The sequence below is a fragment of the Excalfactoria chinensis genome, chromosome 1 (assembly GCF_039878825.1).
Source record: "Excalfactoria chinensis isolate bCotChi1 chromosome 1, bCotChi1.hap2, whole genome shotgun sequence".
NCBI classification, from domain to species: Eukaryota; Metazoa; Chordata; class Aves; order Galliformes; family Phasianidae; genus Excalfactoria; species Excalfactoria chinensis.
The window spans coordinates 47,581,338-47,593,225 of record NC_092825.1 but is presented as its reverse complement, the minus strand read 5'-3'; the positions used below and the strand labels follow the sequence as shown (position 1 = coordinate 47,593,225).

Here is an 11,888-nt window from a genome sequence, read left to right as displayed (position 1 = left end):
TGCATTTCATAGGTCTCCCCAGTAGTATGGAGAGATGACAGGGCTTGCATGGAGACGCTCATCAAATGTTTAGCTGAGATGGGTTTGGAAAATACATTCTTCATCTTGTTTCTTACTCTTTAGACAAAGCTGCTTTACTGCTGCAGGTTGTAGTGTTGACTGCATTTTAAATGTGTTTTCAAATAAGCGCTTTTTTGAAAGGAGAGTGGAAAAAGAGAAACTTGCCCAAACATGAGAAGATTTGGTAGTGATCATAGAATCATAGAATCACAAGGTTGGAAAGGACCTACAAGATCATCTAGTCCAACCATCCTCTCATTATCATTGCTACCACAAGCCACTAAACCGTATCTCGTAGCTCCTCATCCATTAGCAGGTACTGTCACCTTCATGTTTTGAGGCGCAGACCAATTCTTGTGGTAGAACCTTGTATTTCTTTTTACTTTACTCAGATGTCTTTGAAGTCTGGCCACTGTTGTGCCGCATATATCGTTCTTCCCCAGCTGGGTCATCTGGATGAGAGGAAGAGTATCTTTTCTTCTTTGGGCTTTAGCCCAGAATGCTGTCTCTGAAACTGAGTTGTTGTTAATACTGTTGCTAGAAGAATTCCAAATAGATGAGAATGAAAAATGTGATCTTGAAAAGGCCTGAGCTCTTCCTGTAGACTTACATTTTTTAAATTGTACTGCTGATTAGAGAACCATACTAAGGTACCATTTAAATAACATCTAAGCAGGGGAGAGTAACCTTTGAGGAATAAGCTTGCTAGAAATGGGCACATTATGCTGGCATTGAGTTCACAGGTCAGTACTGCAAAATATTATGAGATGAAAGAAAATGACTGGAATGCCTAAATGAACAGTATGCACTCATACATGATTAAATCCTTTTTTCCCCCTCTTTTGGAGTTTCAAGATCCATCTTTCCTCCCTTTCCCTGAGCCTATAACCTTTTTACATGCAGCTTTATCTTTTCAGAGCAGCGTACGGTTATAATTACATGCCATTCTTTTCCCTGAGGCATTGTATGCCTCATGTTCTCTAGACTTCTCTTTTTAGTTCCGCAATATTTTATTTTATTGTCTCATCATGACAAATTCACCAGTAACCCTGAGAGTAAAATCTTCAACCTTCAGAGCTCTGACATCTCTTTTATTTTATTTTATTTTTAAAAAATCCAGCTACGCAAGTAGCAACATCATGTTTCCAGGTCACAGCCCTTCCAAGCTCCAGCTGAGTTCTGGCATAAAAAGCACACTCCTTAACCTTGCAGTCAAAGCAGGGATTATCTTAGGATGTAGACAAACTTCTACAACTGTCTCAGTGCATGAATGTGCCCCAATAATTGTTTTTCATGCACAAGTGCATAGCATCTAAGGATAAGATACTGGAGACATTCTATCTGACTGTTTGTACATGGGATTGGCTGTATTGGACCAGACATGTATCGCATGCCATACGCTGCCCAAACAATGGTCAAAACCTAATGATTCAACAAAAGGTAACCCAACCCTCTGTTGGGTCTCTACACGTGGATGGAACAAATACTTTCTGACAAGGTTGTTAGTTCACACTTTGAAGTTTCAAGTTGTATGTTCGCTATGCTAGCATACAAACAATGCCTTTGTGGAACCTGAATGTGTTTGGATCTTCCTTTTTTCAGAATCCTAATGGTGTAGAAAGTCTCTGAGATTAAATCCATCAAACGAAACAAAAATTCTTCTGATTTTCTCTGTTGTAAAGAAGAACTGGATCTAGTCTTAAAGTATTTTCCTGTTCTTAACAGAAGGGAAATCGTAATTCATTGAAGTCATTAAATTCTTTGAGATTCTTAGTAGAAAGAGGATGAATAGAATTGCAATATTACAGTGCTGGGGATTATATAGACATTGTCATAATCATTGCATTACCTCCAGCAGGGGCCGTGTAAGGCAGCTGCATCCCTTGCCTACTGATTTGACAAAGCATATATTGCTATCTCCTGTATCCCAAGTAATTACATCTGTACAACATGCCTAATGGTTTAATGCTGTCTTCCCCTTTTACTGTAATGATCTCATGCAATAATCAAAGCATCTGAACATTTGTGATGTCAGGCTAGCGTTAAATGATGTTAAGGATAACATTTTTTCTTTCCCACGACGACACGACAAGGCACTTCTCAGTGGGGCTGATCCATCTGCACACAGTTAAGAGATTCATCACTCAGAGCAGCGCCTGCTTCCCTCTGTTTACAGAAGAACTGCAGCAAAGTGTCCCTCCTGGAGGGAAGTGAAAGGGCCGTTCTAGCTGTGGGCTTTTCAGGTATCTTCACATGTTCTTCATAGCATCCTCTGAAGGCAAAAATGAAACGTGGGTTGTTTTGTTTTTTTTTTTAAGAGGGAATTTTTTATGAGGTTAAAAAAAAGGAAAGAGAACAACAACAAAAAAGCCACCAATCTTGGAAAAACCTTCAGATGTTGTCAGTGCAAGATCCTTGTGATCTTTGAGTGTGATGAGGATCTGGATTAATCCACTACTACCAGGACTGCAGAAGCAAACAAACAAAAGGTCAAACCCAAAGCATCAATTTTCTTAATGGATCCACATTTTAAACTAATCTGACTTAGTAATTTAGTTAATAAATATGCTTGTAAATTGTCAGAAAATTCATTATGTGCTCTTATAGTTAGTGCTGTGAGTCTTCATGAAAATCATACCTCTAATACGTAAAAAAAGCACCAATAACAAATGCCACTGAATCATTATTTCAGATGTAAGACTCAGCTCAGCTGTAAGGACACAGACATGACATAAGTTGTACTAATTGATTTTCTTTTAGTTTTGTTTTGATTTTTCAATGCTCTTCTGATTTGCGTCCCTTTGCTGTTGAGGTCACTGTGGGAAACAGTGGAAGCAACCACAGGATGATGTCTGTGGAGATCATCTATTTGTTAATAACTGCAGCTCCAGAATGGGTTTAGAAACACTTTCTTAACTTTCTAGACCTTCTGGGGGTCAGCTCCTTAAGCACCCTGAGCTCTCTTATTAATTAGTATTATTATTGTATTATTTTACAACAAGCTTCTTGCTGACTTTCAGACACTTTTGACACCAGATCCCATGCACTGACAGAGCTTATGTCTCCAATGCAAAAAATACAGAAGTTCCTTGCTAATCAAGTGGTTTTCTCCAGATCCGATCCTCAGGGTGGAATTTCAGGGATGAGAAGGCAAAGGGGATCTTATGGCAGGGTGTCTGGTTGTGGTCAGTGCAATAAACCTGCCGGGAATCAACCTGTAACAGTTACATCAAGGTAATAATTGCAGGGAATTATATGCAATAGCTGTCCTCATTAAAAATTAATAAATAGATTACAATCAATTCTTTAAATGAAGGTGAAGTCAAAAAAGTCATAGCAGAAGAAAGGTTTCAGCAAGCTCGCAGTCTAAAGTGAAAGGTAAATCAAGAGTAGAGGGGAGGAAAGGTGAAGGACTTGTTTGAAAGCAGTATTCCCTCGGTGTATTATCAGAGTAGTGGTTTGGGTACAGCTCCTTGCGTGGCCCCTGGAGCTCCAGAATAAGAGTTCTTTTTTTTTTTTCTGGTTTGATTTCTATCCCTTTGGTAATACCATAAAGTTTTCCATGCACGTTTTTGCCTGTATTATTACTAAACAATTCTAGTAAATAATCAGGGGATGATTTTGAGAGTGGGATGCCTTTCTTCCCCACAGCCAGCTAAAGGGTTTTACCATTCTTTGTATGCAATAGCTTAGAGAGGCAGTGGAAATGCTAGCACACCTGTATCTACTCTTTTGAGTCTTTCAAGCACCTGGTGATTTCATCTGGTAATTAAGGAAGATTTTGAAGGAAATCCACTGCGCTTTGGGAGATGGTGTTATTGATTCAGTGGAGCCCTTTTCTTTGAGTCAATACTGAATGATATTCCCCAGAATGTTATTTGTATGAGACCCCAAACCTCAGCTTGATTACTCATGGTCATCAATTATCCTGAGGTTAATTGCATAAGCCTGAAGGTGTTTGCCCTGATAGCCCAGGCAGATTTCAGTTTGCCTTCTGCATATCAGACATCTTGATTTTAATTGGGCAGTTGTTGCTCCTGCTGTGTGCTGCTGAAAAGCACTGGAGGATGGATTTCATTGTTAGCTGAAGAGATAGATACAGAAGCAGAGAATGTGGCTGTTAAGCCAGAGGTATCCTCCAGGGTAAAGCTGGGGTCAAAGGACACAGTTGACATGGTTTAATATTCAGGCTTACTAACTCAACTACCCCATTCCAGAAGCGTCTAGGGAAGTGTGATTCTCAATCAGGCTGCAGCAAGAAAAGAGATCTTAATAGTGTTGCTTAATTAAGCTACTGGGTAGTTCTAGTAAGAGAAGCCAAAGGAGCAGCTGTAATCTTTTAAAACCAACCAAGGAGAAACAGCAGCAATGTGTGGCCCCTACACCCTGCCCAGCACCACCTCAGCTCTCTCCAATGGAACCAATCAGGTAACAGAAATACAAGATGAGTCTGAATTAATTCCTGGGTTGTGAAATGCAGTGGGATTCTCTTGGGGGTGAACAGCAGTTATTTTCTTAATGAATTACTACTGTTTGGATCAATTTCTGATCATAATGGTTAGCTCTGCTTTTTTGCGATGTGTTTAGCTGTTGAGAAAGATGTGCTTTTGAAATGTTGTTGTTCTGTTCAATCTCAACGGGCCTGGTACGGTATTTCCTAAGGGGAAGGGCTGAGCATCTGCTTCTTTCCTTGAACAACTGCAGAAATAAGCAAAGTCCAATCCGTTTCAGACCAGGAGACAATGGGCCAATACTTAGCTACTGCTTTTGGAATATTTGGAGATTTGTTTCTGTTATGAAGAAGAAATAATCACTATTTTAGTTTTTGACAAGCTGAAAGCTAGAAAGCAAAGCTCATTTTCAGAACTAAAGTGACAGCATATTGAAATTAAATATAGTGTGATATGAAGCAGTAATGAAACTGATGGTTATAGTTTTTTAGATCTGATAACAAGTGAAACAGATATGAGAAGAAACTGGTACAGAGCAGTAAGTGGAAATGCAGTGAAGAGAGAGCTTGTTTTTTCATATGGTAGCAGAAGTGCTGTGTTGCAAGTGTTTTCAATGGTATTCAGTTTGGATAAAATTCAACCTGTTCATCAAGTAAGAAATCATGCTAATTGCTTTTCTGAGGCATTAAATCCTGTAGAAGTTCATGGACCATGTTTACGTCTCATGATGAATGAGTTTCCCAGTGCAGAGCCCTTACTACACTCATACAGTTCCTATACTTTGCAGCTCTTGAAGCTGTATTCTGCAGACTTGCAAAGGTATGGTGAGGAGGAGCACGTTTCTTAAGCTGTAAGGTTCATCACATAGACTCTCTTTCAGTGTCTTGCCTGGCAATTTTAATCAAGTTTTATTTTCCATTTTGGAATTTCCTTATTTTATTTATTTATTACCTCTTTATCAGGATTCCATCTGCAAACAATGATTTTATTTATTTATATACATATATATATATATATTTTAAGTTATACAATGAGGATATAAACCATTAAAAATTCAGGAAATAATAATTGTAAAGCTAGCTTCACTTTATGACGTGTTTTGACAATGTGCAACTGTATAGCTGGAGCCCAGCACTGAAATTAATATCACCTTTCTAATTATTATTTTCTCACAATCTTTTAAGGTGATTGGTGGTGAAATGAGAACTCAAATCGTTTAATGAAGATCTTGTATCTAAATAATTTTCAGTACACCTTTGACCAGGTGCACAGGTACATAATTTCTATTACTGCCTGCATAAGACTGGTAATCCACTAGAGCAGTCATTGTAGGAATGCTGAGTTATCCTCACCACATGTAATTTCAGAGTTAGCGCTGCCATGAGTGAGGGCTTGGTGTGGATGATCTCCACAGATCCATTTTAACCCAACTGTTCATACAGAATGGCCTGGGTTGGAAGGGATCATCAAGGATCATCAAGCTCAGACCCCCTTACCGTACGCAGGGCTGCCAACCAAACTGCGCTCAAATGGGAAAGTTGCATTCGGGTGGTGTACAATGTGCGCATGCTAAAGATTGGTCAAGACAAATACTGTTGAATGTTTCTAACCCACTGGTTTTTGTTGACTTGCCCCATATAGAAGAATACCATTTGTGAAAGCTCTTTGCTCCAAGCAGTTTGCATTATGGACAGGGAAGACAATCCAATAGATTAGGAAAAGAGATGTAACATAGAAACACAAGAAACAACGCAAAAGACTGGCAATATCACATCAATTCCATAATTTCCTTTCAGTGAGGTAATTCTCATGACAAAGCTGCCATCAGCACAGTGTATTCAGGAGGATAATTGTAGGAACAACTGTGCATGGTGTTTTATTGTATTATTGAAGAATTAAGATGTTGTCCTCTCCTCATAAACCATAGAGAAATGTTGAAAAGCTGGCTTCTTAAAATGTGCACACAACCATTTCTCAGCTGGAGAGCAAGGACAAGGTGAAACAGTTGTGCTCTCTCATTGAAGTGTGCTGGTGCAACCAGAGGTAGGTGTCAGAGTTGTGAGAACCAGTTTGTAGCTGCTGTGGATCATGCTGTGCTTCTGTCCTGATTACCTTTGTGTGGAGCCTCCCTTCAATTCATCGCCCCTCCCAATGGCTTTTGGACCTTTATGTACCTCAGTAAGTGTTCTTTGGGCTGGACTTGCTAATAGAATTGGGTTTTCTCTTCTTTACAAAAGCCAATACGAGCATAGTATGTAGGCTGGAATTGCAGTCATACGTCTTCAGTCGTTACCTAAAGAAATAGGAAAATACATTTTTGTAAACTTTTTGAATCAGAATTGCATGCACTTTATTTAATAGGACAGAAACTGCATAGGCTTTGCCCAGCATTTAGGTTTTCAGAAATGTGAGACTTAATATGAATACAAATGTGAATACAAATGTCATGTATGTACAGTTTGCTTCCATTAAAGCAATTTCACTTGGAGATTTAAGTGCTGCCATTCAATGGTTTGTATGCAAACTGTGGCTTTGAGCAAGAACGACTGAATCTGAGAGCCAGCGTCCGGCCTACAGTCACTTACCAAGGTTAATTGAGTGCAGTATCAATAACGTACAGAATAGACGTGCAGGGGAGGGGTGGCCTGCAGTGTATTTAGTAGTTATAAAGTCTTAATAATTTAAAGGTTAAGATAACTTGGACTTTAAAAATAGTAATAATGATGCAGGTTTTGGTAAAATGCCCTTTACGCATATGATGTGCTGCAAGTCTTGCTTTAGATGCAAACACATTGTCAGCTCTGTGCAAAACCAAACCTCACTGATTATTGGCTTGAGGTGAGAGTGCTCTCCTTGCCCCACCTTTTACCTTCTCCATCATTAGCTACTGTGTAGGTCTGCTTCTAAATCCACAGCCAGGTTCTCCATCTTCAGTCTCCTTGAGAGTTGCCCTTTGAGTAGCCTCACGAAGTATCTTTTATACTCACCTTCATCGCCTTCAGAAAATATCTTCTGTGCAGTATTTTGTCAGGATCTTCATCTCCATAATGACTGCTTTCTACTTCTTCTTAAATTAGAGCTGAGAAAATATTTGTCCAGAATTTCACACCCAAGGGATTGAACTGAGGTGCCAAAGCCTCACAGGTGTGCATGCTTTAAAAATGTCTTCGCATTTAACATTGCTAAATACACAGTGGGAGCTGTAAGCAGACAGATGCTGCAACTTCTATCTGGAATTATAACCAGGAGTGAAGGAGCTTCATGTGAGGCCTGATTGCTCTTTACAAAATTGCCATATAGCCTTTCCTTCCATGAAAATCTTTACATGATTTGAACGCTACTGCTAATGTTTGAGAAATGCCTAAATTCCAGCTTGAGCTGCTACCTGCTCATGGCTGCTCCTTGTCGCCGACATGCAGACGCAGCACATGCCTGCCCTCCAAGTGTATGTGGACCAGTGGATTCACAGTTGCTCAGATTTGTATTTGCTCAGGAAAACACAACACACGCATCACCTGAAATATGCTTGTGGGACCTCTTCTCCTCCATTCAGGCGTACTGCAAATGAACATCTTTCATTTATAATCAGATCCCTGGAGACACAAATGCTCAGACTTCTGCTTGGATGTGTTCAGGCTTGTGTGCAGAGTGCCTGCTCGCGTCCAAGTGTAGGAAAGGCAGCTCACAGCCTGCTGTCTTCACTCCAACATGCATGCAAGCCCATTTGCTCACACACACAGATCCATTAAGGCTGGAGAAGACCTCTAACGTCACCTGGTCCAACTGACAGCCTATCCCCGCCATGCCCACTGACCACATCCCTCAGTGCCATATCCACGTGGCTCTGGAACACCTTCCACCCTTTTCTTGAGCACCTCGATACGTTCTTGAACACACGCAATCTGCTGCATGCTGTAGCAAATAACTTAAATCTTTCTTCCCATTCTGCTCGAAATGCAAATGTGGATAGCACATCAAGATTAGAAGTAAATGTAGCAGAATGACTTCAGTCAACCTCAAATGTCGGATGACTCATTCACACCCTTTGCACAGTGTTCCCCGTTCACCACATGCGATCTACTGAGCAGTCTGGCAGCTGCATGGTTCCCTACCACAGAGCAGCAGCGATCGCTTGTTCACTGGAGGAGTAGGGTAGTAAATGTTTCACGGAGCGTGCAGGGGTTGTGCAGTGAATCCCCACTGGCCTCATTGCTGTAGGAGGGGGAAATGTAGAATGTCAGTCCTGATCTACCTATAGGAACATGGTGTTTAACGAAGCCGTGGTCTGCACGTGAGTTCAGTAAGAGATATTGCTACATCAGGGTAAGGCTTGGGTATTTTTGTTCCAGATGATAAGAACCTATTTGAGTTTGGTAGTACTCATATTTGGATTAACAAACAAGTTTCTTCTACTTGAGAGTAAAAGTGTCTGCTGCGTTAAATCATTCAGAAACCTCTGCTGCACTTTAATTTCAAAGGTATCATAATCCAACTGAACAAAAAAAAAAATGCATAGACAAGCATGAAATATGTTCTGCACTTCTCCTTAAAACGATACGATTTCTGTGCAGAGATAAACCCCAGGAGTAGTAACAAGCTGGCATTCGCGTTTGCCTTATAATCAGAAGAAAAATTGGATTGACTGTTGGAGTTGCATCTTTAAATGTACAAATTATTGTAATTGATTGCTTTTAAAACCCTTTCAAAAGCATTCCCAGGCGCAGATGCACATGATCTGACTTTAATTTATAGACAGGCTGTTTTGCAGCACTTAGGCCTTGTAAAAGAGGTGCTGTCTTTAAAAGGAAGTTGAGCCGTGAAGATCCATTAAGCAGAAAAAAACTCAACTAATGCAGCACTGAGACTCAGGATGTAAATATGCAGTAGTGACATTATGCAATGAACATACCATGGGAGTATTAATTGTACCACGTGGCTGATACCTCTCGCAGCATTTCAATTTCTCCATCCTTACTTAAATGTGAAACTTTTAATAGAAAGTTTATCAGCTCTTTTTCTCAGAACCAATGAGGCTATGGACTGAAAGATAAGAGGGCTCTTGGAACCCAATGATCAGATTTCCAGTGTTTGTTTTATAAATTATCATAGACAAATGTATGTTCAACCCAGTAACATATTCCTTTTTTGTTTTGTTTTGTTTAAGCATGAGAAGAGAAGCATGTATTTTAAAAAAAGGGGAAAAAAAGGTGAAATTTTCTATAGAAAACAACTTGCACAAACATGTTCCATTTTGTACAAACATAGACCTATGGCTAAAGGGACAAAGGGATGCTACTTTTTCGTACTGATTTAACTTCCATTCTACTTTTGTGCCAAACACCATTGGCACACAATGTAATCTTAGTAGTAGTGTTGCAAATTCTGCACAATTGTCCATGCTGCCAGGAGGACTCTTGCACACACACACACACACACACACAGAGCCTCCCTCTCTCATTCTTCTTCCATCCCATTTTACACAAAATTCCATCAGCTGGCATGAGCAGAGAAACATGCAGCAGCTGATTGGAAACGTGATTCTATTTACCCAACATTATCGCTAGCAGACTTTCATACTGTTTTGTTCTCATATCCCACTGAAATGGGATATCAAACCCAATATAAAAGTAAAGAGTATTTTTACCAGATTGGATTAATGTCTCAATGCAAGGAAATCTCTATGTTGCACTGTGCTCAAGAAGAAAGACCGGATGGCCTTCTGTTGTGTCCTTCTGCATGCAGAGCAGAGTTTGTTGTTTGTTGCGGAAATGATCCAAAGACACAGGGTGAACTTAATCCTATCTTGGCATTTACAGACTTGTTTTCTGCATTTCCATTTTACGTTGTGAAATGTTTGATCCAAAAGGATATGCATCAGTGTGCACTCGTATGCAAGAGTATCAGAGAGATCAGCTCTTAGCTGAAGTACAAGAGCTCAGACTTACAGAGCAGTGATTGAGTGCTGCCATGTATTTTGGAAATCTCCCTCTGACTGTCAGTGCAGGAGCTAATTAATCTGAAGTATTCTTTACCCATAGTTAGATACCCAAATGCAAGGAAAGTACCTCTGAATATTTGAGTTGAAGCGTAGGTGGTTTTACTATCCGTGGGGGCTGGTTGGTTTTAATCTGCACTCATAGTGGCAGAGTCTTGATTTTGTTCTTATTCTTTTGCTCTGGGAACATCTTTTGGAAAGTCCTTCCTGATGGGACGTGTGTCTGAAATGCAGCATCACTCCTCATCCTGGTCTCTTGTATGATCTATTTGAGCAATCTGACTGTTGGCATGTGGTGCTTTGCAGACCTCTGACACCATCAGCAGTAGGACAGTGAGAGCTTCTTCTCAGAAGAGGCAGTCTGTAGCCAAATTGTAGCTGCTCGCAGGATGGTTCCCTGGAGCTGCTCACAGCTGGTGCAAATCATAGCAGCTTTGACAGTACTTGTAATTACCCCAAAGGCCAGTTTTCTGATGAGTAGTCCCAGAACTTCACAGAGCCCAAGCATGGTCTGATGCCTTCTTGATCCCTCTCCATTGCATCCTTTTAATAAGAATAGATTTTCATGGAAGGTAAAGATCGAAGCGGGATACACAAAAGCAGATGTCCATACACACATATGGCCTGCAGAACAAATTCAGAAGTGTGTTTGCTTGCACATGTTGTGATCTGTATGCATTCATTCTGGGGGGTGTTAGATGACAGCCAGCTAAACACATGCCAGCAGTGTGCCCAGGTGGCCAGGAAGGCCAAAGGCATCCTGGCTTGTATCAGCAATAGTGCAGCCAGCAGAAGCAGGGAGGTGACTGGGTGTAGTTGAGGCCGCACCTCCAGTGCTGTGTTCAGTTCTGGGCCCTTCACTTCCAGAAAGACCTGGAGGCCCTGGAGTGTGTTCAGAGAAGGGCAGCGGAGCTGTGAGGGGTCTGGAGCACAAGTGTGATGGGGAGCGGCTGAGGGAAATGGGCTTGTTCACTCTGGGGAAGAGGATGCTCAGGGAAGACCTCATCAGTCTCTACAGCAACCTGAAAGGAGGCAGTGGTGAGGTGGGGGTCAGCCTCTGCTCCCAGGTAACAGCAATAGAGGGAATGGCCTCAAGTTGCACCAGGGGAGGTTCAGGATATTAAGTAAATTTTCTTTTCAGAAGGAGCAGTGCTGCAGTGGCACAGGCTGCCCAGGGAGGTGGTGCAGTCACCATCCCTGGAGGTGTTCCAGAGCCGTGTGGATGTGGCACTGAGGGATATGGTCAGTGAGCATGGTGGGGATGGGCTGATGGCTGGACTAGCTGATCTTAGAGGTCTTTTCCAACCTTAACAATTCTACATCATCCTGCAGTGCACCTCCAATATTAGTGTAATGACACTAAACACACCACATAAAGCTAC

The 11,888-nt window shown here is 41.0% G+C and overlaps 1 protein-coding gene across 1 annotated transcript in view; it reads left to right on the top strand.

Moving 5' to 3' along the window:
• Positions 1–4,368: 4,368 nt before the first annotated feature.
• GRAP2 (GRB2 related adaptor protein 2) overlaps positions 4,369–11,888 on the top strand; it is a 30,991-nt gene continuing 23,471 nt past the window's right edge. The window contains exon 1 of the mRNA XM_072352093.1: positions 4,369–4,488. Within this exon, the coding sequence (XP_072208194.1) occupies positions 4,475–4,488 (14 nt within the window). The 5' untranslated portion in view covers positions 4,369–4,474. The remainder of the gene's footprint in view (positions 4,489–11,888) is intronic.